Below are 24,986 nucleotides of genomic sequence, written 5' to 3' on the forward strand. Positions count from 1 at the left end.
GAGTTTATAGCTGAGACAGAAACAAAACCGAAAGGAATTCACTAGTATGAGTTTGTCACTTCATAGTACTCATTCTTTCATTTAAACTTTAAATAAAAGATGTAAATGCAATTAAAGTACAGGATATTGCACAAGACAGTAAGAAAGCGAAAGGTGTGAAATCAAGAATTCAAAACTAGGGAACATCACATTAAGGCCATGGATGTGTTACAGAGGAAGCTCATGCCAGAGCCGAGGGCAAATCCCAGCTCTGAGTGCATCCCAGGCCAAACAGAGGAGGAGCTCGAATAACCCAGTTCTTCCTTTTGCCCACAACAGTGTAGGTAACGAGAAATAAATGGCTGACAGCACCATCCAGGACACAGGATTTCAGGCTTGAGCACAGAGCTTAGTTATCAGTGCAGAAGCGAGTTGTGGCTGTTGTTCACATACAGCACGTCAAGGGTGGGGGACCAATACCTGCAGGTTCCACCCTGGGCTTTGTTCCACTCCAGGCACTAATTCCTCCCCTGCAGTACTGGTCACTGCACGGGGGTTCCCCCGCACTGGCTGAACATATTTTCTGATGAGCCAGAAAAGGAGACCCCCATTGCTGATGCTGTGTCTGATCACCAGCTGTGCTTGGAACCTGAGGATGACCCAGGTGAGCCCTCAGTGCAGGCACATACCACTGGCAGCACACAGCATTGCCCCTAAGGGAATGTTTGCTCCCACACAAATCCTCTTTGGGAAGGCTTTTGGCAACAGTTACAAATACCCAGGCTGGATTTCCAGAGGTTGAAAATGTAGCAGATTTTCATAACGGCATACCAGAACAGTCACTATCTTTAAAAGTACATTTTGCCATCTACCTTAAGTTTACTCTTTTTTAAAATACAGCAAAACAACTAATTTTCCACTAACTGATTAGGAATATTTTTTTTTTCCAAAATGCTTGAACTAAGGAGAAAAGAGCAAGTACGTGCATAGGACACTGTTCCACATATGCTATTTTAAAGAGGTTAGTTTTAGAGCTGAGTGCCACTTAAGTTTGCCTTACAAGGCAGAATGCTACACATCTCTTCAGTTTTTCATTCACAAATGTTTGCTAGTCCTCCAGCCACTCTGCTGAAGCAACATTATTACTGATAAAAGGCACAGAATAAAGGGCAAGGACTAACTTGCAGTGTTAAGACCTTCACATACAGATGTCAAAGTCTGATTTGAACTTCCTACTTGAATAGCTTTAGAGCAATATTGTGGTGAAACTGTTAAAGTAAGTAAAATTTTGCATCTTCTAATGGACAAGTATCAAATCCTATTATGTACTCTGAAGTTTTTTTATTTTTTTTTCAAACCAGGGCATTAAAGTTACCAACTTTAAGTGTAGCCTTTCCCTACTTGTAAAGAATTTGATTTTATTTCAGAATGTTTCAAAGGATACTCCAAGATAGCCTGTAAAACTTTGAATTACTATCTCTAGTGAAGTCATTTATGCATTTGAGAGTTTTACCATTAAGCAGCTTCAAGTACCAATACACGAAAGATCTTTTGTAAGCCCCTTTTTAATCAGGGACTTCCTTTCACTTAGTTCCTGCAAGAAGTGACCTGCATTTTACATGCCTAGTTTAGTTGTTTACTCACCTATACCTGCAATAATTTTGCAAGTGGGGTCACTTGCTCACTCTTGAAGTGTGGCAGCTTATTCTGTGTTCTCAAAGAAAGTCTGGATCAGATTACTTTCTCCTCTAGAGTCAAAACGGTCAGTCTGGGCCACGCACAAACACAAGGCATCCATCCCTTCTGGCAACGTCATTTAAAAATGAGTCACAGTGTAGGCACAAGTACTACCAGGCTCTCGTATGACTCAACATTCTCATGAAAAAGATAGTTCACACTGGTCTGAGCAGCTCTTCTCTTCTGCATTTGCAACCCTTCTCTTCTAGTAAGTGCATCTCCATACACAGTCAGCATCAGGTGATGACTAATAGACCAGCTTCAATGTATACACAATTTGTGATCAGTTAATACAATTTAAGGGTGAAAAATTTAAGTTCTTATGTAGCCTAGCTCACATAACTAGACACAAGCTTTAAATTCCAAATGGACACTCTGGATATGTAAACTCCAGCTTGCAAACTGGTAACAAAATCACAAGTCCAGACAGAGGAACAGACCTTCGCACCTTCTCTCGCAAACTGTGACAGCATGCTTGAGATCTTTAACTACAAAAAATTTAAAAATCTAATTTTAGAGATTATTTTATTCTCCATTCATCTCATCTTGTGTATTTCAGTTAAACTCCACACAGGGGTACAGATCATTTAAGTCTGTTTAAATCAATTGAAACTCAAAGTTGTATATAAAATGTGAGAAGTTCATTTTAAGTTTTAATTATACATTTGAAGTAACCTTCTGTCTTTTTTTCTTAATTCCAGTTGCTCTGTATTCTTCTCTTTGCTTCAAATATTCTGCTTTGCATTCTTCATAGAATGATGGATCAGAATAGCTGCAAGACAGAAAAATACATAATAATGGTTTTCGTCTTGGAATATGGAACAGATACTGCACATTAACACCCAAAGAAAACTTGTCTGCCTTCAATAATAAAATACTTTTTTTTTTAAGTAGTTATGTGTTACAGTTATCTTTGTAAACTCTAACTAGTAAGTTGATCTGCATTCTCTCATGATACTGTTTTCTCTTGAGGCATAGTCCTTTTCAAGCTTCTACAGTCAACCCACCAAGAGGAAAGGTAGAAAAAGGGAAAGACATTTGGTGTTTTGGTTCAGTTGAATAATTTATTATTTGCAGTTATCTTCCTCAGTACGGGAATCTATTGGAGTCCACTTATATTCTTTTATGCACCCGAACAACTGTTTGGAAGAGGTTAAAGTCTATGTCTCAAACAGTAGAAATGTAAGTCCTTTTTCCAGTAGCATTTTGTTTCATTTTATTTTTTAAAAAAGGCAAAGGTACTGACAAATAAAACTGAGTAACTCCAGCAAGTTCTGACTGCAGTTAGGCCTGAATTCTCACCTGATTGGACATGGTTTTTTCATCAGTTCCCAAATACTTGAGAATAACTGTCACTAGTTCAAAGGCAATTAGTCTTGATTTCTGGTTTAAAGAACAGGACACACATTCCACCAAAAAACAAATGAACATCCTTTTTCTCCCAGTGAAACTCAAAAAATCCCCAACTGTCACCCTGGCAGATTCAAGAATCTAACACTTCAGCCTGATGGCACTGGGAATAACTTAGGACTTCCAAAAGAAACATTTCAATCCACCATGGCTTCAAGTTGACCTCTCTTATATCTAACAATTTCCCACTGCTGCTGCTATTGCTGTTCACAACAGCAGGACACTTTCAAGACAGACTAAATCTTAAAGAACAGTTCAAGAAGCAAAATGAAAACAAACTTATCCTGTCTCACTAATAGAGGATGAAGGTGCTTCACTGCTCACCCCCATCCTCACATGGGTGATGCAACAGAGCAAACATAGGGCTACAGGTCATCTGGGCTGAAATCTGTCACCATGTAAATCAAGGACAGAGCCTTTATAGCCATATATTTATATGGTAAATAAAATCTTGTCAGTTAGGGCCTGACCAGCACAGTTCTAACCTTGCATAACCCTTTTGAGAATAGTTAATATTTCTACTCATTTCTAGATTAGTATAGGCCATGCACAAAAACTCATGAGGGACTTACTAGCCAACCAGGCAGTCTTTCAATGCTGTGTTCTCTTGCCGACACTTCACCACCATAAGAAAACCAGTTTCTTGACAGCATTTAGTAAAAGCTGGGAAGCAAAAAAACAACACAAACTAAATTAAAGTTATAAAAATGACAATTGGTAAAAAAAATCCATGTGTAGGAGGTATCAGACCAGATCTGATTTATTATTATTAATATAACCATAGTTGGCCCAGAGTCTCATACAGTTTGCAAGATCTTTGTCACTTGTTTAGCAAGATTTTAATTGGGATTCTCCCCTCATCACGTAACACATTCACACACATACTGCTATTGCTAATACCAACAGATTTTTGAAATTATTCTTGCAGCAAATCCATGATTCTTGTGCCTGCTTTTCATACAGTCTACTCAGGGCTACCACAGCAAAACAAAAGGAATCATGAAAAATTAGGTAAACCAGGGTTGTTAGTGTTTCCTCTACAGCGAAAGCTTTTGGAATTACTGAAGCATGTTTGTATCTACATTAAATTAATTTAATCTAAATTAAGAGGGCAGCAATGCTGACAGCAATTACTGCCTCAATGAAATGCCACTGGCAATAATCTCGTGTGAAGGTTCGGACTGGAGATAAACTGTGAGGTCACAGTTCTTTCCTGGCATTTCCAAAAATCTCTCTTGGGAAGGCAAGGAGAAAGCTGGAAGTGCCAGGTTGTACTCCACGGCACTACAGTGCTCCATAAAGGACTGCTGTCTTCTCTGTATCTTCTCTGCATTGTGTAGCCTGTAGCTGTTCTTCAATATGGAATTTCTTCAAAGTCCAAATGTCTAGTAAAGAGCACTGTCCACAGAAATACTGATGATCTACATTTCTGACAGCAAAGTTATGGTTAAGGACATAGGTTTTATCTGGGACTAACTAAAATTATGCCTCATTGTTACCAACACCTTGTACAGATGTTTCACTGAATAGTAACTCTAGATAAGAATTAGCTGTTATTTCTATCAGAAGACTTCAAATTGTTTTGCTCTAAGAGGTCGGCTAAAAGGTTAACAGCTGCATTTAGCAGATGGAAAAGAAAGAGAGAGACAAAGAGAAAGCCAAGTGTCCAAGATCAACCAGTACCCAGGTCAAGAACAAAGCTCCCCTCTACTGCATCCCCTTCCAGAATTACATCCATTTTTCTTCTTCTAAGCTCTTCCAGCAAATTTAGGGCATACAGAAATCATTATCTTCTTGCACATATTTAGCAAAATTTACAACTAATCCAGTACAATCAAAAATTAATGCTGCTACATCATACATAGTATAAATCACATTATCTATGCTCAGTGTATATGTACGAGTATCATATGTTCATGCATTACTTACTCTGTTTTGTTCAAAAACTTGGACAGTAAGACTTGTAAGTATTTCATGTACTTACACTAGAATCTTCCATTTCTTGTATGCAGTGATCAGCTGTGTAGTATTTACAGAAACAGCAATTTTTGTATCCCTTCCATTCTTTACGCTCACTTATATATTCTTTCTTTGATACTTATTATACCTTCTGAAATCACACTAGGCATCAAAAAGGCACCTCAAGCACCTCCAAGTTACTGACCATGTGAAAATATGGGCACAACTGTCAAACACATTGCCACATAGTCCTGTACCCAGCCTTGTATGTGTTCAAGACATTTAGCTGAAGTTTCAAATCTGCCTCCTAAGTAACTATTGATCCTGTATGCTGATGTAACTTCCATTACATCAAGACTTCAATAAACAAGAAAATAGATTTGTGCCTATAAAAGCAGCAATCCTCTCCTTTGCTCAGAGCAGATGCCCACTGAAATGGGCATCAAGCAATCGTGGACCTCTGTGGAGCAAAATTCACCTTCTAGTATCCTGGACACTACTGGCAAGACTTTAAGGAAAAAGTGATCCAACAGCTGCAAGCAATCCCTAGGTGAGACTAATCTGCTTGCCCATGGCTATATGAATTAGGCTTTTACCAAAATAATTTACAAGTAAAGGCAGTGTTTGCTGAAAGTGATGATGACAGACTTAAGTGTCCTTATACTGCCAAACGTATGTATATATACATTCGCAAAACTTTGCAAAGAATTGACTTCTTATCTACTTTTAATGTATTATTTATTGATGAACACTTAAAACATGCTCCAACACAGCACCTGGTGTTACCTGGCAACTTCACCACACACTACCAGAAAAACAAATGAAAGTATGCAGAAAATGGGTTTAAACTGACTGGTTAATTACCACTTGGGAAGACCCTGTAACCTGTGCTCAAAAAACTACACCGAATTTCTAAGATCTCGTTCACCATGTGTTTTAGACCTAAAGTCATCCAAATACACATGCACAATTTTGAGGAAACTTCTGGACAGCTGAAATTTACAAAGCAGTGTAAGCTCAAAACAACACAAGAAAAGTGTTATTAGATTATTGAAATGTTTCTTTGGTTTTCAAAGGTGAACCTGACATTTCTTCTGTTCTTTCCTGGACTGTTTACATTGACTGTCCCTATATCAGCATCTCAGAAAAATCATACCTATTAGTACATTTCTAAAAATGTCCTTTGGTCTTTTTTCTGGGAATAAACTTTCAACGCCTTTGAAAGCTTATGGTCTGTCTAGTGACCAGTTTGATTTCTACTCTCCATGGGCACTTCTTTAAGTGCTGTGCTGAGGTTTTGGGTTGAGGGTTTTTTGTAGTAGTAATCATTTCTTCTGGAATCTGTGAAGTACAAAACCACAGAAGACAACGGGAGGTCCCTCTCACTTGTTAGCTCACCAGCCTTGATTGGTTAAAGGCGTGATGTCCCAGTGAACTAAAAAACCTGAACTGCAATTGCAAGCACTCCCTGTCTTCAGAAAGCCCCACCTGCAGTACAGGGCCAGGCACTGCTGCAAAGTGATAAAACTGCTTCCAGCTATTTAGCTTTAACATTACTGATGCTTAACAACAGAGAGAAAGAAAGGAGGTTAAAGCATATTGGGCATCCTTATATGAGCACACAAAATTTGATTAGCCATCTCTTCTCTTTAAAAGCCATGTAAGGAGTGTGGTGCAAGACAGGTTTAGTTATAAACACTTACCAGAAACCTTACAGGAGTCTGGAGAACATTGTTTTATTTTTAACTATGCTTTATTTTGCTCACAGAGGGGCAAATACTGATCTCTTCACTTTCATCACCAGTGACAGGACTCGAGAAAATGGCATGAAACTGAGTCAAGAGAAGGTTTAGGTTGGATATCAGGAAAAGATTTTTCACCCAGAGGGTAACTGAGCACTAGAACAGGTTCCTCAGGGAAGTGGTCACAGCACCAAGCCTGTCTGAGTTCAAGAAGCGTTTGGACAATGCTTTCAGGAACATGGTGTGATTCTTGAGGTGTCCTGCACAGGGCCAGGAGTTGGACTCGATGATCCTTGTGGGTCCCTTCAAACTCAGCATATTTTATGATTCCATGAACCCTTCCATGAAATAAAATATCTCAATGTTGAACAGCACAAAGAGTGTTAAAACTACCGATTTGGAGAATAATCTCGCAAATAGTGCACAAGGGATCCAAATCTCAAACCAAAAATTAATCTCCATCTCTGTAATCTTGACAATCACCACTCTTTCCTCACTCAAGCAATAGCTGCATTATGGACCAAAGTTTCAGGGTGCATAGCAAAACACCACAAAATGAGTGGATATACAGGATCTGGTTACAAACCTTTTGTAGTTTAACACTTAATTAGCTCTGAGTGGTAATCAGAACAGTAGAGAATCCACCCTCAGGCTCAAACAAACCTCCTTCCTGATATACTGCACGTCATACAAAGAAGAGTTGCTCTTTCAGAGCAGAAATCCTGTGTATGATCCAATATTTACAACTTTAGCAAATGACTCCCTGTGATTTTACAAGTTCATAGGCTGATTTACAAATCATGGGCTGATTTGTTTTCTTTCAAGCAGCAGCAAAACTAGAGATAAATTTGAGCCAGTCTGCAAATTCATTGCAGATTGTAACACAAAAGAAAGACATGTTTCAAACAAGCAATAAAAGTTAACCCCAATATTTATAAATACAAACTAAATAAACTGAAGGACAGGGCTCAATGCAACAGAAGTGAAACTGCCTTGTTAGAAAGGGGAAAAAAGCTTGCCCTTGATAAAATCAACCCTTTGCCAAGGCTTTTCCAGGACAGCTACATATGTCCATCACTGAATGCTCTGCGCACAGACAAGGACAGATCCACTACTGCGTCAACGAGCTGCAGGTGCCTACCAGTTACCACGGAAACTGGCCACAGACCCCCCCTTTCACCTGCAGCAGTTATGGTTCATGACAGCATATCTGACACAGGTTATCCCACAGGCTCCTCTCCATGCTGTAAGCTGGGTCTAGGGGGATCCACATGGAGCGAAGATGTCTTCCCAAGGCTACAGCTCAGAGACAGCGCGCTGAACAGTTCATCACTGATTTGAGGCTGGATTTCACCACCTTCCTCTCTCTCTCTCAGAAAGCTTTGTGCTTCTCTTGTAAAGCAAATCCAAAATAAGCTTTGGGCACAGTTCTGAGAATTTTAAGTCTCATTATGTTTTGGCCATTACAGCCGCATAGAGAGATTTTAATGGCTAAATCAAGCCTGCAATTTAGTACCTTCTCTAATTCAACCACATATGTAAGGCCAAATGGTAACTTTGCCATGACAAAGGTCTGCTCTCAACTGAACAAAAGCTGAACAACCATGTTTGAATACAGAGCAATTCAGTTTGGCCAGTTCTCACCTGCTGACTACGGCATACTGGCATGTGCAAGTGATCCGCCTACAATGGGAAGACAACAGTAGCTCACATGATTTCCAGGGACAGACATGAGGGCTTTTGGGCTGAGGTCAGTGAGGAATCAGCCCTACCAAGGACTGACTCTTCAGCAGGGAGCATCTCAGACCCTGATCAATTTGGGGAAGCTGCTGAGTTTGGTCCCTGGCACCTACAAATTTGCCAGGATGCAAAAGCAAGATTTCACTGGGTCTCCCTATCCCAACTTACCTGCCTGAGAAAGCACAACACAGAGAACAAGCAGAAATTAGATCCTGACGCATGCAAAGTCACAGAACAGAAAAAAAGAGCTTTAAAAAGCCTCCTAAAATTACCCATAAAGCTGTCCAGATATGCATTTCTAAATAAAAATCCTATTCCAAGTCTCTGTGTAATTCCATTCCAATACAAAATTATACAAATTATTTTGCAGATATCAAGAATTACTTTTGAGTGTCTGATTTGGTATATTTGATGGTTGATTAAAAACTTTTTGAAGTTACAGAGCACTCTTTTATTAAGGTTTCTTTGATAATCAGCTAGAAGGTTGACACAACAAAGAACATTTTGTTTACAAAGATCTTTACAGTCCACACTAATTTTCGCTGAAAAAAGTAGCATCTAAGAAGAACGTTTTTCTTCTGTATTTTTAATTGCTTTTTCCCCAGCTCTGTTTTATGACTTTATTACAAGGTAATAAGGAAAGCAGATGGAAACTGACATGAAGCTGGGTAACAGTTCACTTATCACAGAATAAAGACTGGACAAATAATTTCCCTGTCTACACAAGCAGCCAGAGAAGCATATGCAATACACACTAAAGTGTTAATTTTGAAAGATCAGAAGCATTACCAGAAAGTTATAACAAAGTTAGTGGGGGTCCACCAACAGATGTCCTAGTACATACACTTCTTAATTAAAAAAAAGGAAATAAAAAGCCAGAGTACTGACCATTTTCATTCTAAAACATATTCACAGGTTCAAGAAATATTTGCTCCTGTATGACAAAAATAAAAAACTTGTAGGATTTTGACTCAAAGGGACAAACCAACATCTGGCATAAGACAGAGCCACAGCTCTGCTGAATAAAGGTGATGATTTTCTTCCACACCATTAAACAAGACAAGGTTAAATTTAACACTCTTAATCTCAGTGTCTGCAGACTTATAAACAGTGGACAACAAAAACAAGGCACCATATTTAAGATGCAAGTGTTCTTTCTGTAGTCCACAACACCCTTCCACCCCCAAGCAGAATTAGGCTGATTTCTTCACTGTGTTGCATTCAAAATGGAATGGTGGAATCAGTGTGTTGGACTGCTAAAATTTCAGTTACTTGTATGTAAAGGAAACACTTTATGAAAAAAAATGTAACGTCCTTCCCCAAGCACTAAAAACAAATTGACAGTTGGGGGGTTTTTTTGTAATTCAATAAAGGGGAACAACCAGCATCAGATTACATTCATAGTAGATTTTTAAAGGACTTTTTTTTTTAGTTTAAATATTTTTAAACTAAATTAAACTAATTAGATACCTAATTATTTCTTTCTGCAAACATTAAAGTCTTTTCATGCTCAAAGCAAGAGAAGAACAAAAAGTGTTTGGGACTCATCTCTAGACAACCAGATATAACAACACCAAGGGATCATCCTTGTTATTTTCAATGTATGAACTGTTTGTAGCGTGAAGGCTATTTCGGAAAGTTCCTTTTTTGTAGATTCAGACTATAACAATATTTGGCACTTTTGTATTGCCTCATACATTGCAAAGTGTTGTACAATTCATATAACATTAGAACTGCAGTTTTATCAATTCTAATTGTGCATCTATTTTGCAGATGTTCTTGTACACAAAATAAATGAAATATTCCCCATTATCAAGATAAATTGATCCTCTCGGGTCTGGCTCTCGTTTATTTAAAGACTTTACAATTTTACTACTTAAGAGAAAGTCCTACAGAGGTGTTATCTCACCATTTATATTTTCTCAACACTTATGATACTGCTATCACACTCTTAAAATAAAAAAAAAAAAAAAAGCTTGCATCATGATTCAAACCACATTTGTGTTCTATTCCTGGGGTAGGTTTTTCCCTCTACACAAAAAAAGGAAATAGTTTTGTCCAGTGTGTGGGTCATTCCTTGGGGTCTACCACTGGGTGGAGAAAAGATGCCCAAGTAACAATGGAGATTTAGGGGGTGATGGTGGAAGGAGGAGGGAACAGTTCCCTTTAAAATAAAAACAAGGACAAGATTTTAAAATCTATGTTTGTAAAATGTGTACAAAAACATTAAAATGATCCAAAACATTGTCAGCAACATTTTATGGTGAAGTTGTTATGCTTTTAATTTTGTATTAAATTGTGATTTATTAGCTTGGTACTTTGAAGATTACTCAGTATGCACAGAACAGATTACTGGTGCATTTAATGAGCCAGAGGAAGTAGAAGGATGAACACAAAGAGATTGTTTTATATTGTAGAGTACGAGCTATTTGATATTTCTAACACAGTACAAAAGAAAGCTTCTCTGTAGATTGATCATGGTTCAGTTAACATCACTGAATATCTAATACCACCAACTCAATTAATTCTCACCTGATTAAGATCAGTCTGATATTCAAACTAAATCATCTCTCCAGTCAAGTAGAAATCAATATTTCTGATTTTACTTTTAAATTACAAATACAAATAAAATACACGCATCGTCAATATGCCAGGAGTAGCTTTCCCATTCTAGTCTACTATGGCATGCATAACACAGCTGATTAAAGACTTATTCTAATTTGAGCAACAATATATATGACAGATTAATTTGAATAGGAGGAGATAGCATGAAATAATTAAATGCATCTTATATAGGGCAAAGAGAAAATTGACATAAAATAACCTTGTTTTTTTCAAGTGAACCTCTGTTATCAGATCAAATACTTTGTCTACACAATTTTCATTTGCTATAACATAAAAATAAACATATACTTTCTATTTTCCTGCTCATCGCCAGCTCCCCGAAATCTGCTAAATTTCAGCTTTTGTAGCTCCAATGTACTGCTGGGAGCATCTGTCCTAGGGCAGATGATCTACAGTAGCACACAATTCAGGACTGGGGGAGAAAGACAATTCCTGGAATTCATTAATGGGATATTCATACTCCTGCCCAATCTTTTCCAGGGCACTCTCAGCACAGAACAGCAGCTTTATCTTAAAGTACATAGTGCAAACAGAGGACTCTCCAGTAGACCACAGCATCTCTGGCACTCCACTATGAAATGTTGAAACATCCCTCATCTCATGATGGAGAAGTGAACATATAGCAGAAGAGAATCATCAGGAAGGCAAACAGCACAACTGTGAACTGCAGAGAAAGAATATTTCCCAAAAAGCTATAAACTGTTTCTCTAAACACAATGTCTTGGGATAAAGAATGCATGCTACCAATATCCCAGAAACAAATCTGAAGACTTTGCTTTAGGGAACATTTAGAGATTAGGAAACAAAATACTGAATCAGACAGAGGGCCCACTTGTCCTGTACACCATCTTTCTCAGAAGTCAGTAACTCCTGTTTTAGAAAAATGTGTTCAAAAGTTTACATATGGAAAAAACATTTTCTCAAGAGAAGTTTTTTCCTCACGCCTCATACTTTGAAGCATAAAGTTCTCACATGCCCTTCAAAACCCTTACAATCACTACATGGTGGGTCTAAACTGACAAGAACCCAAAAGAAGATAGAGGGGAAAAAATCATCCCAATGCAGGAAAGATACATACTACCCTGAATTCCTTTAACATCTATCTGCCCTGGCTTGCTCAAGTCCTGCTGAAGTCCCAACTATTGCAACTGTATTTATTTGTTTCATACCATGCGTGTCTTTTTCATTAGCAAGTTTTCAAAATCCTGCTGCAAAAATTAATTGGCCTCAAAGTATGTCTCGGCTGGATGCAGAAGGGACCAAAGCAGTAGGGAGGAAAGGCACTCTGTGCAGATCAGAAATGTTTGGGCATTGGTTGTCTGGGTTTTTTTCAGAACAATCCAGTTACTTGCCCTGTAAATGCCATCTACCTTCACTTAGGAACCAGAGTCTTCCAAATCTTCATTTCTTAAATGCACTGATATTACAAGGTTCTAGGTTTGGTCAACTGCTTAGAACGAGCTTCCTAAATGAATACAGGAAATCAATGGTTTATTTAAACTTTCTGTTTCAAAAATCATTTAAAAAAATTATTGGGTTTGGTTTTTTTTCATTTGTGTTGTTTGTGGGGGTTTTTTGGAAACCACAATATCATACCAGTTCTGAAAACACATGTAAGGCACATAGGGATTCTCCAACATCAGTTAATTCAAAACATGCTCAGCTGCTGATCTTCTTTTCATTACAGAAATGTTAGTAGGGTTTCTGTTATTTTCAAACCCAACAATCATTAAAGACAGAATTTCTGGGGAAAAAAGAGGATCTTAAGAAACTTGCATCAAGGAATGACAAGTAAATCCAGGAAAGCCACAAACTATAAAGACACAGTCCCATTCCAATACAGTGCAGAGGCTTGTGCTGGGGGAAACTCTCTCACCGGGCTCACTACAAATGCTCTGTGTAGTTTAAAATTTGCTCCCATTCAGACTAAGAATTGTAGATGTTTGTAAGAGGTATATCCAGAAACCTCAACAGACAGCAGGACAGTACTTCTGTTTGTCCCAATTAACCCACACTTATCCACAGCAGATTATTGGACCTTTTCTTTCTGAATTCATAATAAGCACCAAGAAATAGAGAATGAAACTGAAAAGCAGAGTATAAGAAAGAGAAAAATTGTTTTAAGAAAAAAAAAACAAAACACAAATAACAGGCAGAGGAACACAGCCAAATATAGTAATCCAAACCAACCCAATCAGTTCAACTAAACAAAACCCAGACTAATACTTAAAACTGTTAACAAAAATATGCCAGATTAAAGTAATTAAGAGTTTTTAAAAAAAAGAGTTCTGAAAAAAATATATGCATGCAATCTCACGGTACTTTTAGTCCTTTCCTTAGACAAGGACTGGTCAGCTCTCCTCATTCTACATCCTGCACACATGAGATCTGACCAAAATGTCTTCTGGGGGACAAGGGCTGGAGAGAATAAAGTTACATTTCAGTTTGATATGAATGCTGAATGTGCATATGAAATCTTACTAGGAAAAGTGTTTTTCTAAGTAATCATACAGCCAGAAAAGATTACTTTTAAAAAACATACACCTTGAATTGTCAGCCAGTACTTTCCTGACTATCGCTAAATGCTAATGAAATGCTGTGGTAGACATAATTTATTAGTAGTATGTGTTTAGTCAGTAGAATTTCAACAAACTTGGACTTCAACAGCAAATGGACCTTTGGCACAGAAGGTACAGAGAAATATCTGCTTGCTAGTTTTAGTGCTGTAGACACAAGGTTGACCTGATCTGATCTCTCATCCTGGATGTACAGAGTTGTCAGCATTTCTATACGCATGTCTATACACTCATATCTACACATGTATGTGTATTTTGCCCCAAACACACAGAAATCCAGTACACTGTCATATTTATTAAATTCCAGCAACCCAGTTCTTTAAGAGCTAAGTCCTCCTGCTTCTGACTAAGCAAGACAGCCAGAGCACAGAAGTAGATAAAAGAGGGTTATGCCCTCAGAAGACAGAGGAGAAATAGCAAGGGCATAACCATTATGTATAAGGCTTTACAGTGACTGTACTTTGTCATTCAAGGCAGATTTAAATGCTCAAAGATGATGATCTGCTGGGCTACGTGAGCAAATTCATCAAGAAAAGCAGACCTCCTTTTCTTCCTATTGAAATTACAAAAAAATCTCCTTTTAAGCAAAGTGAGCACACTGCTGTGAAACAACTTATTTTGGTAAATCATGATTTGTCTATTAAAGAAACCTGCTTTGGGAACATTTTTGTCAAGCACAAGCATCACCTTCTATATAAGGTTTCAAGTAAAGCACACCCAACGAGTACAGCCACCTAGTTAAACTGCACTGGTTTCAAACAACTGCTTCCTTTAAGACTGACTTGATCTAATTTTCCTGCCACCCTGCAGTAAGTATCCCTGACATCAAGTGTTACCATACCAGGCGCTGGAAGAGGCAGAACTGGAACAAATGCAAGTTCCCCCATGGCTACTGTCTGTCACTGCCTGCTTTTATATAAACAAGTGCATCCCACTCGAACTGCACAGAGCAGCCTTGCCTCTGCTTATCCTCCCATCTCCGTCTGGAGCTGCTGAGCCACTCAGGGACAGCTGAGAAGTTAGGATAACAGATGATTAAAAGAAACAACATCCCCCTCCCTCTGTCCCACAGCGACTGACTCTTTAGCTGAACTCCAAGTTAAAAAAAAAAATGTATCTATTTCTAAAAGACAGAGCTTCACCGAGTGGCAGGAGTAATAGTAATGTCCTTCTACCACACGGTGGGGATAGAGCAGGGCATTTATGTAACTCCCGAAGAGGCACTCGCCCAGCTGTTCCACCGTGACAACAACTTTCAGTTACAGCATGCTGTTTTGGGGACTCTCCCTTTTTGCCCCCTCCTCCCCCCAGTTCAATTTACTGGACTTCCAAAACTATGTTTTTAACTCAAAGTTTCAATACGGAAGGTTGGTAGTAGTAGCAGTAGTTCTCCCTTCTCAGAATGAATCAAAATATCCTCTAAGCACAAGTGAATCTGATTCCAGAGTTCCAGCTGGAGGGTGAGGACGGGTTACAGAACAGGATCAAAACTTCAGGCCTTTTGGGCACTCCAAAAAGGGTCAAATATTAAACATTAATACAGTTATTAAAAGAGGAAGTAACTTTCCCTTACAGGTCACAATGCATCCCCAACCATAATTCCAACATCTCCAAATCAGCTATCATGTACTAATCTTACTTCACAGTATATGTTTAGTCTCTTTTTTCAAACACAGCTAGCCTAATGCTGGTCTGGAGGTGTGGGAAGAATTCCTGCTGAATGAGGTATTACTCAGTGCTTGTAAGGATGACAGAATCAGAACTGCAGTTTTTCAGAAAAAAAAAACAACATAAAAACCGTGCTGTTTCCATTTACTGAACTGAATAGAAAGAGTAACTTGACCCTTTGCAATTGTTGCCACAGTGTGATAAAGTAGGTAAAATTACTTTTTCAAAAGAAATTGCATCATTGACTACAGAGGCATTTAGAATTTCAGACTTCCTTATTTATTTTATTATTTTGAAGAGATGACTTTTAACCATGTGACAAGAAAGCACACTACTAAAGCTTAGCAAGGTCTGGAAATTTGGTAGCAACTGTGTAACATTTATCTTCCCTCTTCTATAAAGTGTTTTAAATAAATGACCGCAATAACCAGGTACCTAAAAAGGACTGAATATCAGCTCACAAATAATCCAGGTACCACACTCTTCCTGTATCTTTGAAACTGTTACACAAAAGCTTTTTGAAATGACAACGCACAGCTTGGTATTTTGTTTGGGTCCTGGAAAACTTTCCATGAGCAGCAAGCACTGCCTACTGCCCTGTGGTAACGGGGCAATTAGGATGCTCCCCTGGATCACAAACTCCCCCACACCACACATCCTCGTAGAGTTTGTAATACACGTTTTCTTCCAACTTTTCAGAGACATTTTCCAGAACAATGCAGGACTGGCAGCTTATTACCTTATTTACAGACCAGTTCTGTTGTGGACCAAAACCTGCATAAGGATAGCAATCAGCTCACCGGCTTCTACTGATCATGGAAGGGAGGAAAAAAAATCCTAAAAACAACTAACACACCCTCCTTTCTAACCTACCATGTCTTTACATCCAAAGCACAGCTTCCAGGAAACATTTACTGCCCAGGAAGATTGGGCATGGACATCAAGCATCAGAGAGCAAGAGAAGGTAGAAGTGATGCCACAGAGATCTGCTGACAAAGTCACAGGTTTTGACAAAGAAGCATCAGGCTGAAGTCATGATGTTATGCCCAAGCATAGAGCAGATACATCCAAGCAGGTGCTTCTGGGATGGTCCTGGCTGTTGGAACCAAACAGTACCAGGCCAAAGCATTGTATAAAGCATTAATCTGTATAAGGGGTTGTAATAACAGACCTGATTTCATACAGAAATTAAGAGATGAGGCCATTTCTTCAGAGCAAACGTTATAATTCTGAAGACAATAAAATGAAATATTTGTAGACAGGGGACTTAAAAACAAGCCTTTGACAAATCTACAAAGTAAAACAAAATGCATCAGCAAGTAGGTATGAAAGCCCCTCAAAAACCCAGAAACTGTTCTTCATGTAAAGCTTAATGGGTAAATGGCATAAAAATCTATATAAGACCATCAACTTCACTGGCACAAATCCAGGTGCAGTTTGGTATAATGAAGCCTCAGGGACAGTGCTCTAACTTCTGACAATTGACCACACTGTGCAACTCAAGCTGTATGCACACACGTACTCAAGTTTGGCAGGAGGTGGTTGTTTAAGTGCATCCTTTCTGCCTGCTCCAAGTATCTTGTTTCTGATGCAAGAACATTTTACAGTAATACAGTCTCGCACCGTTATGAAAGAAACAGCAAAAATAATCACATAAATGTGGTCTCTATATTTAGAAAAACAACTGCATTTTTATGAATTTATTTAGCAATTGTTCAATAAGTATTAACAGTCCATCTGCTACAAAACCATTGGCACAGGAGACATTAAAAGTTAAGACAAGGGGAAATCTATATGTAGCTTTAGTTTAGAAGCCATTAGTCACACTTCTTCCCATGGCATGAGGATACTTCCTATGAAATACCACACAAACAAACAAGAACTACTCAGTTTTCGTCAACTGCTTCATAAAGAAGGAGACAAAGTTTGTTTCTAACACCTTCAGCCACAGGAGCCATAACTAGGGCTCAAGCTGCTGTAAGGCAAGATGTGACAGAAGATCCTGCACACGAGCCAGTGGCAGCTGAGGACACACAGAATTTCAAGCAGCACTCAGTGGCTGGGACACAACTGACTGAGGGTCCTAATGCTGCAATAACTGTGGCCTTTTCAGCAGCACCTTTACATCCCCCAGTAACCTTTTATCATCTGTGTTTACATAGGACTGAAAGATCTTTGGGATATGTCTTGAGTTCTATGTAAGGGTCTTTCCTGGTTGAGACCTCTCAGTTCTGTGACTGGATGATTGTGAGTGCATTCTCCACTGGTACACTGAAATTAAAAGAACATAATCTGGCTAAAAATTTCTCCTCCGTTTTTTGGGTTTTGAACTAAATGAGCTTTACTCACTGAATGCAGATGTACACATGCCTCCACCACCACAGATTTGTCAGTATGTAAGTTTTTTCCAAAGACTTGTCTCACCTTTATTCTGAAAGAAAAAAAAAAACAACACCCAAAAGCTAGCATATGCTGTATTAATGTAAAACCCCTAGAGGGCAACTAAGCTTCAATTTCAACCTGCATAAATATTCAGCTCCTTAACTAGTTTACAGATTATGTAAACTATTTCCTTCAACCTTGGGTTTTTTCCCCTCGTTTAAAAGAAATGAATCCTTTTCATTCTCAAATCACATTATTGCTGCCTATTTAGTGTAAGTTAATCACCACTGCCCAACCAGAGACTGAGTTCTCAACCCACCAAAGCTTAAATGTGTGCAAAAGAGAACAATAAAGAAAACACATGCAAAGGCCTCATTTAAACAAAGACAGAAAACAAGCATATGAAAGTCTGAAATCACTTTCTTTGCATTAAAGACCTTTAACAATACATCTTGTTTATTATTCAGCTTAGTATTAATTTATTGCATGGCATCTGTTTTCTTGTACAACAGTCTGGTTGCAAGTCTCAGATTTATAAACTGAAGTTTATGCTGTTGGGATTACTGGCCTGTTTTCCCCTGCACGGTACAATTTCAGCCTTATATATTTAGTGCCCAAAAAAAAAAGCGATGAAACGGGAAATAAGATGTCAAATTAGTTAAGAAAAATAGTTTCATTTAGGTTTTGGTCTTCAGAGTCCAGGCCTGCTGCTAGTGGTGAAAGAAAAAAAAAATCTAAATACTTGGAGCCATAAAAGTAAAAAGCCTTCATTCAGTTCCAAGTGTTCTCCCCAAATTCTATAATAGGTAACTCCAGTGTCCAGATGAGCCTTGTTTGTAACGAACAAGCAGGCATCAACTGCCTTTTCCTAGTTCCATCAAATATTAGTGGGAGCTAATCCACTCTACAGTTACTATCCTGCCAGTCCACACCTGCACAGAACTTCAGACATATGGATGTTTAACATCAGAGAAGGCACTTAACAAACCAAAGGGACTCCCAAGATGTGGAAGCAACCAAAGACAGACAGAGAAAAAAAAACCTCAAAGGAATCCTTGGCAAACACCCAAAAAGTCCAAGGGTTTCTACGTGGCTTTTACAGGAGATCCAACACCCCAACAAAAATTCATAGCTCAGCCATCCTTGCTTTACGAATACCAATGCAATGCCCCATATGCACTGACCAGACAGTTCTTCATCTACTGTCTTATTCTCATTTATATGTGTAAACAGAGACTAAAAATGACTTCCGGTGGAATTCACTTTACCTAATTTTAGCCACTTAATATTTACATGTCTTGCCTAAAGTTAATTCTGGAAGTACCTTGCTTTTCTTCTTGTTGCCTTGACAGGGAAGAGGGTATGGGGAGAGAGAGAGGTTGATGCTTCTATAATGCAGTTATGTCCCATGTAAGAGACTCGACATAACATCCAAATGTCTAGAACTAGCATGAAATGTCTCCCATCCTACATGACTTAACAATAAAATCAAAGGAGTAGTTCAAGAAGCTGACATAAGTCTCCAAGGTTAGTGTTCCACTCACAGAGGTCTCCTCTCTGAACATTGCAGAACAGGATGAAGTAACTTCTATCCCCCTGGAGCTTTGAAAGATTGTAGAAGGGAGAAGAGGAGGAGTAGACTCTGTTTCTTATTCAGATTCACCTCCTCTGATTGTTTGAAATATAACAAGGTTTTGGTGATCATTCTGACTTTTTGCTGCAAGTTCAGCCAAGGCTTAGAGACCCGAGCACTTGAAAACTGTTAGTACAAAACCTGTCCAAGTAAAAAGTCATTGTATAATCAGTTAGGGTTTGGACATACAAAACACTTATTACTACCATATCTCTTTACATGGATGCACATGGCACAACACAAACTGCAGTGATCCAAATCCAGCAGTTTTCCACAGCAGTAGTAATATACTTTCGGATTTAAAAGTCCAACTTGGAATCTTACTTCCAAGAATAGTAGTAATGACATACTAAATTCAGGTACATAAATGAATGTGTAAGTAGTTATCTAGAAGAGAATGGAACTAGCATATTTAACTTAGAAAAAAAATTAATCACATGCCATATTTTCCTGAATTGATATTTAAACTACAAGAGCAGAAAAGAAAAAGATGAGACCAGAACTATTCATGTGAATAGTCTGTTAGGAGAAGGCAGCCAAAGCAAAAGTTGCCATCTCTGTTAAATATCTTCCTTCTACAGAAGTGCAAAAATTATTTGTTGGGGTTGTAATTTAAGTATTCTCTGCCCAATAATGAATGTTTCTCAAAGGTTTATGAACAGTCAGTAACTAGTATTTACATGAATTTGATGGCAGAGTGAAGAGACAGATTCCTCAAAAAATATTTTGTTTTAAAACTGCTGAAGTTTCATAGTTGCTCAACAGATGGAGCATATCAAAATGAATTTACACAATAGTCTTGCAAGAGCATTCTTTTCCACACCATTCTCACTACCCACAAAGGACTCAAAACTTTCTCAAGCTGTTTTGAATTTTATAAAATAATAAAAATCCATCACACATACACATACATGCTTTTTAACTTCCTTAAATTGGGAACAGCTTTCAAAAGTATGGAGACACCTGTATTATCAAGAGAAAGTTGAAGAACCATTAGTACTATTACTCAACAGTCATGAAGCATTGTTACACACAGATAATATAAAATATTTTAAACACAGGACTTTTGATAGAAGTCATTGAAGACACCACAGAAACTGTGAGCTCTTTTTAGTGCCCAGTTAAAGATTAGCGAGTTAATTACTAATTAATTAGTAATTAAATCTTTGGTTGTAAAACCCCGACAGTACACATTCTTTTATATTCTTCTTTTCCATATTCTATAGAAAGCAATGGTAAGGTTCGTTCATTAACTGGATATATGTTGAAGCCTACATTAAGGTAATAATGCAGAAGAGTGAGTTAAAAAAATGTAAGAATCTAAACATTATGGCCTGGCAGAATTTTCTCCTTAACTTCCCAGCAGGCAGAAAGAACATATATGTCCAAGTGAATCCCTGACAGTCAGTGTGCTTGTCCTGCTGCACTGGGTCTCACTCACAATGCCATGCCATGTTTCTTCTACCATGTTGATTTTCCTTTCAAATATCTCCCTCAATGAGATGTTCTGCAATTTGGAAAGAAACAAAAGGGATATTTCCTGTGCACCCAAACTTTGTGCAAGTTGCATTGTTGGGGTAGGGAATGGGATGACACACAAGACAGGCATCAATCTTCTCCATGTTTCTATTCTAAAGCCACACCCAAGATGGGTATCATGGACAAATTATTCCCAAGTAAAACCTCTGACACACTGGTTTTCCATATTGTGAAGCTCAATTTTTTCTAGCAATATTTACACTATACTTTTGTTATGCTTTTTAAACAATGAACAGAAAGCACACTGTACATTGGAAAGTTTAATGCATTAAGAAGAAACACTAAAAAAACCACTCAGAAAACACATGCAAAGAAACAAGAAGAGGAAATCAGGACACATAAGGAATGACAGAGATTATTTACACCAGAGAAAAATAAAGAGTATTTTTCACCATTGGCCTTATGAATCATTTTGACTGGGCTGTCAGATTCACTGTAGAAAACTACCACCCCAAAGGCAGGAGAAAGAGTAATGGGCAACAAAGTTTGAAGCTGCAGACTGCGGTCACTCTTGTTTACTAGAAACCATTTTCTTCAACCTGAAAGCACTAGTTCTCCCTGTGAATTTTAATGTCACTTCTCTACATCATAACATTAAAGTTTTTAAGTTTTTGTGTTTTAAATTCTCCATGATTCTGAAAACAATTCTGGAATCTCAGGGTTCAACACCTTCCCTAAGCCATTTCAGGGAGACTCTGTGGTAGAAACAGTTTTCCAGGATGGCTACTGAACAAGGTTTCTATTTTTCTTTTTTCCTTTTGCCTGTTTAAGATAAATCAGATCATCTTATTTCTTCCTTTTAAAGTGTTGCTTTTATTCAGACCACTACCAGGAATCTACCCAATGTCTGAGAACATGAATTGCTTGATACACAAAGAAAAGTTAGTTTAGGCATTAAAAACCTCAGAATTTAGAAAACAAAAAGCATTCTTTGAAAGGCAAAATAAAACTAAGCATTGAAACAGATTGTCTAGAGAAGCTGAAACATCAATCAGGTTACAGGACAATCATAGGCATGCTACATATGACCCCAAGAGAAGATGATGGACCAAAATGTCTTCTAAAAGTCCCTTCCAGCCCTGCATTCCTTTTATGCTTGAAACATATGCCCTCCAATGCAGCAGTCATTTTCTAGGGTACTCAGGTTTGATAATCATTTTACAGAAATGAAGTTCATGCTTTTGAAGCACAGTTAGACCAGTCTAGATTGAATCAAGAAGTCCTGCTTTCAATTCTCTCCTATGTCTTCCCACATTATAGTTTCTGTACATTTCCCACATATTAAACCACAGCATGCGGAAGTTCTTTTTGCCAACATAAGCTGTGTCTCCCTAAAATGACTTTTAGAAGGTCTGACAGTCTACAGCCACAGGTGGGATTACATCTCAAGCCACAACTTCACAGTGCTTTTTTACACCAACTTCATGAGCATTCCATTGCAGCAAAGAGTATGGGATATTTCTGTCACCAAGAAATAAAGCAAGACCTGTATCAAGCCTGGCATGCAAGTGTAATGATAAATTTACATACATGAGCAGACTGTATGATTTCATGCTTCAAAATGGACTATTTAAATATCCTTGAAATATGTTACTGATCTGAAGGCTTGAAGGGTATATTTAGTTTATATTGGAGAGAGGAAAAAAGAAGAATGATTAGATACCTCCTTGAGAGATTCAGGATCACAGACAGAAAGAAAGAAGCCTATAAAGTGCAGGACTTTATGGGTGATAAAAGTCATACAAGGAAATTCTGAACTTAACTATTAGAAGTCCAAAAAAAAGCCTTACGGAGTTAAAGAAACCTTTCTTTAAACTCGTTTTAGGAAAAAGATAAGAAGGCAGATCCCTTAATACCATAAAGTCCCAGATTCCCTATAACTGTTTCAACTTCTTCCCAATACAGCTCATAGATACCAAGAGAAGACTGTTCACTCTATCCAAGGGAAATTTTCATGCACTGGTCTTCTACACTATCTTATTCAAAATTCCTAATGTAAACTCCTTTCCTACTCATTATTCTATCAGAATGATTACCTTCCATCCCTTACATGACTCCTTTCAAATCCTTTCTAGTATCCCTCTCAAATCCAGAATACAACAGCTAAACTGTTTTTCTTGTTCCCTGATCATAATTTAAAGCCTCATTCATACCTCCAAAACTCTAGGAAAAGCTCTAGCATTCCTTGACCATCTCCTTTCCCAGCCACTGACCAGCTCTGCAGCTCTTGATTCCTCATCCAAAATACCTCTCACCTTCTGTCATATGATTTACACTACCTGTAGAGGGATCTATCCTGATCTTAGGCAGCACTTTCCAGGTGCTCTTTTCTGCAGGACTGTTCAAAATAAAATTCAGAGGGATGACAGTACAGCACAGATTTTATAACATTTCATTACTGTACTCTATACTCCCTTCTTAGGCATCAGACCTGTAAGTAGAACACTCTTCAGAACACAAATCTCTCTACCCTTTTTCTATATAGCACCACAGAGACAATTACTGGAAAGCAATTACAATAGCAACAAAACTAAATTTGGAGGTGGGAGAGAGGGGGATTTTTTTGTTGTTGTTATTAAAAGGACCTGAAAAATAATGTACAATAACATGGTTTTACTCAGCAACAGACAACATTGTTTCTACTTTTAAAAAGAACTTGTGCATTGTCAATGTTGTCACCACAGGACCCATTTAACTTCCACATCAAAGAATAAGTGCCAGAGGGACAGCTCACTCAATTTAAGCTAAGCAATCTTTAGAACTACTGTTCCACATGGAAAAAGAAGTTTAAAATATTTTCATCCCTAAACAGGATAAAAATTTTTGAGATTTCATCAAACACACTCTGATTGTTTCCAGAACACAAAAAAGCATGAAGAACACTTAGAACACAACATTTTGTTGAAAGCGTATTTGCCAAACTGTACTTCAATTTAACTTGTGTTCCCCTATTGAGTAATAAGACCTGTGATTCCTGCCTTTATTTTTGACTAGCTCCACTAACTCGTAGTATTCCACACATACATATGTACAACAGGTATAAGTCTCCAATCTACAGGAAAAAATGGGAGATCAAAACTACAACTCTCATAATGCACTGCCTCATAAAATCAAAGCACATTAGGTGAAACCACAACTTCTATTCTGATTCCCATTTAGCTCAACTGAAATTAATACTTAATTTCAATTTTTGTGATTTGCATAAGCAATTTTTTTTGGCAAATACACTTGTCAACTTCATGTGTTCTCTAAAGAGACAGAAGTTTTCCCATGTTACCGTATGCTGAAGGTCAATACACTGCTTGCAGGCTGCCTGAAAGCTCACTATTTATTGTATTCTGAATACACTAGCTACTTTTTGACCAAACTAAGTTCTGTTTTCCACTGCTGAACTTAATGGTACCTACACAACACACACTGACTTCAACTGTTGAAAAATAACCTATTTTCTGTGTGAAAGTAACCCCAGGGTGATATTCATAATTCATAAATGACATAAATATTTATACACATGCAATGGGAATATAGCATGACCTCTTAAAAGTATTAAGATTTATTTACTCAAAGTGCTAACTGTGTAACTGTTGAATGTAGTATCTAAGAGGGGTTTATAATCCAAAACTGCAAAGCAACTACATAATACATCATTAAGGACATGCAGTTAAAAGTAACAGTTACTGTAAGTCACACGATTAACAAAGAATTGCCATGTCCACCTACGCCACAGTAACACCTCACTGTAATACTCCAACACAGTACCCGTAGGTTATCACCACCATCAACTGAATGAATGCAAAAAACCCCTTACAGAATCCCAAGCATGCTCTCCCTTGCTGGCAGTAAGAATGACTGACACATGAAGAATCAAAATGTGTCAACCGGGAAAGAAATCTATGAGATCAGTAAATACTGTATATAACATCTGGGGAAAGATATTAGTAAGTGGCTGTGACAGCAACCATGCTACTCTCGTTGGGAGAGGAGCTTGACCATTCT

General features: G+C 38.0%; 1 protein-coding gene across 1 annotated transcript in view; it reads right to left on the reverse strand.

The window, feature by feature from the left end:
* Positions 1-1,541: 1,541 nt before the first annotated feature.
* CMC1 (C-X9-C motif containing 1) overlaps positions 1,542-24,986 on the reverse strand; it is a 44,860-nt gene continuing 21,415 nt past the window's right edge. Inside the window, exons 3-4 of the mRNA XM_051789064.1 lie at positions 3,699-3,789; positions 1,542-2,488 (exon numbers count right to left, since the gene is read on the reverse strand). Coding sequence (XP_051645024.1) covers positions 2,374-2,488; positions 3,699-3,789 — 206 coding nt within the window. The 3' untranslated portion in view covers positions 1,542-2,373. The remainder of the gene's footprint in view (positions 2,489-3,698; positions 3,790-24,986) is intronic.

This window comes from Manacus candei, unplaced genomic scaffold (genome assembly GCF_025592945.1).
Source record: "Manacus candei isolate 608988 ecotype Guabito, Panama unplaced genomic scaffold, ASM2559294v1 h1tg000026l, whole genome shotgun sequence".
Taxonomy (NCBI): domain Eukaryota; kingdom Metazoa; phylum Chordata; class Aves; order Passeriformes; family Pipridae; genus Manacus; species Manacus candei.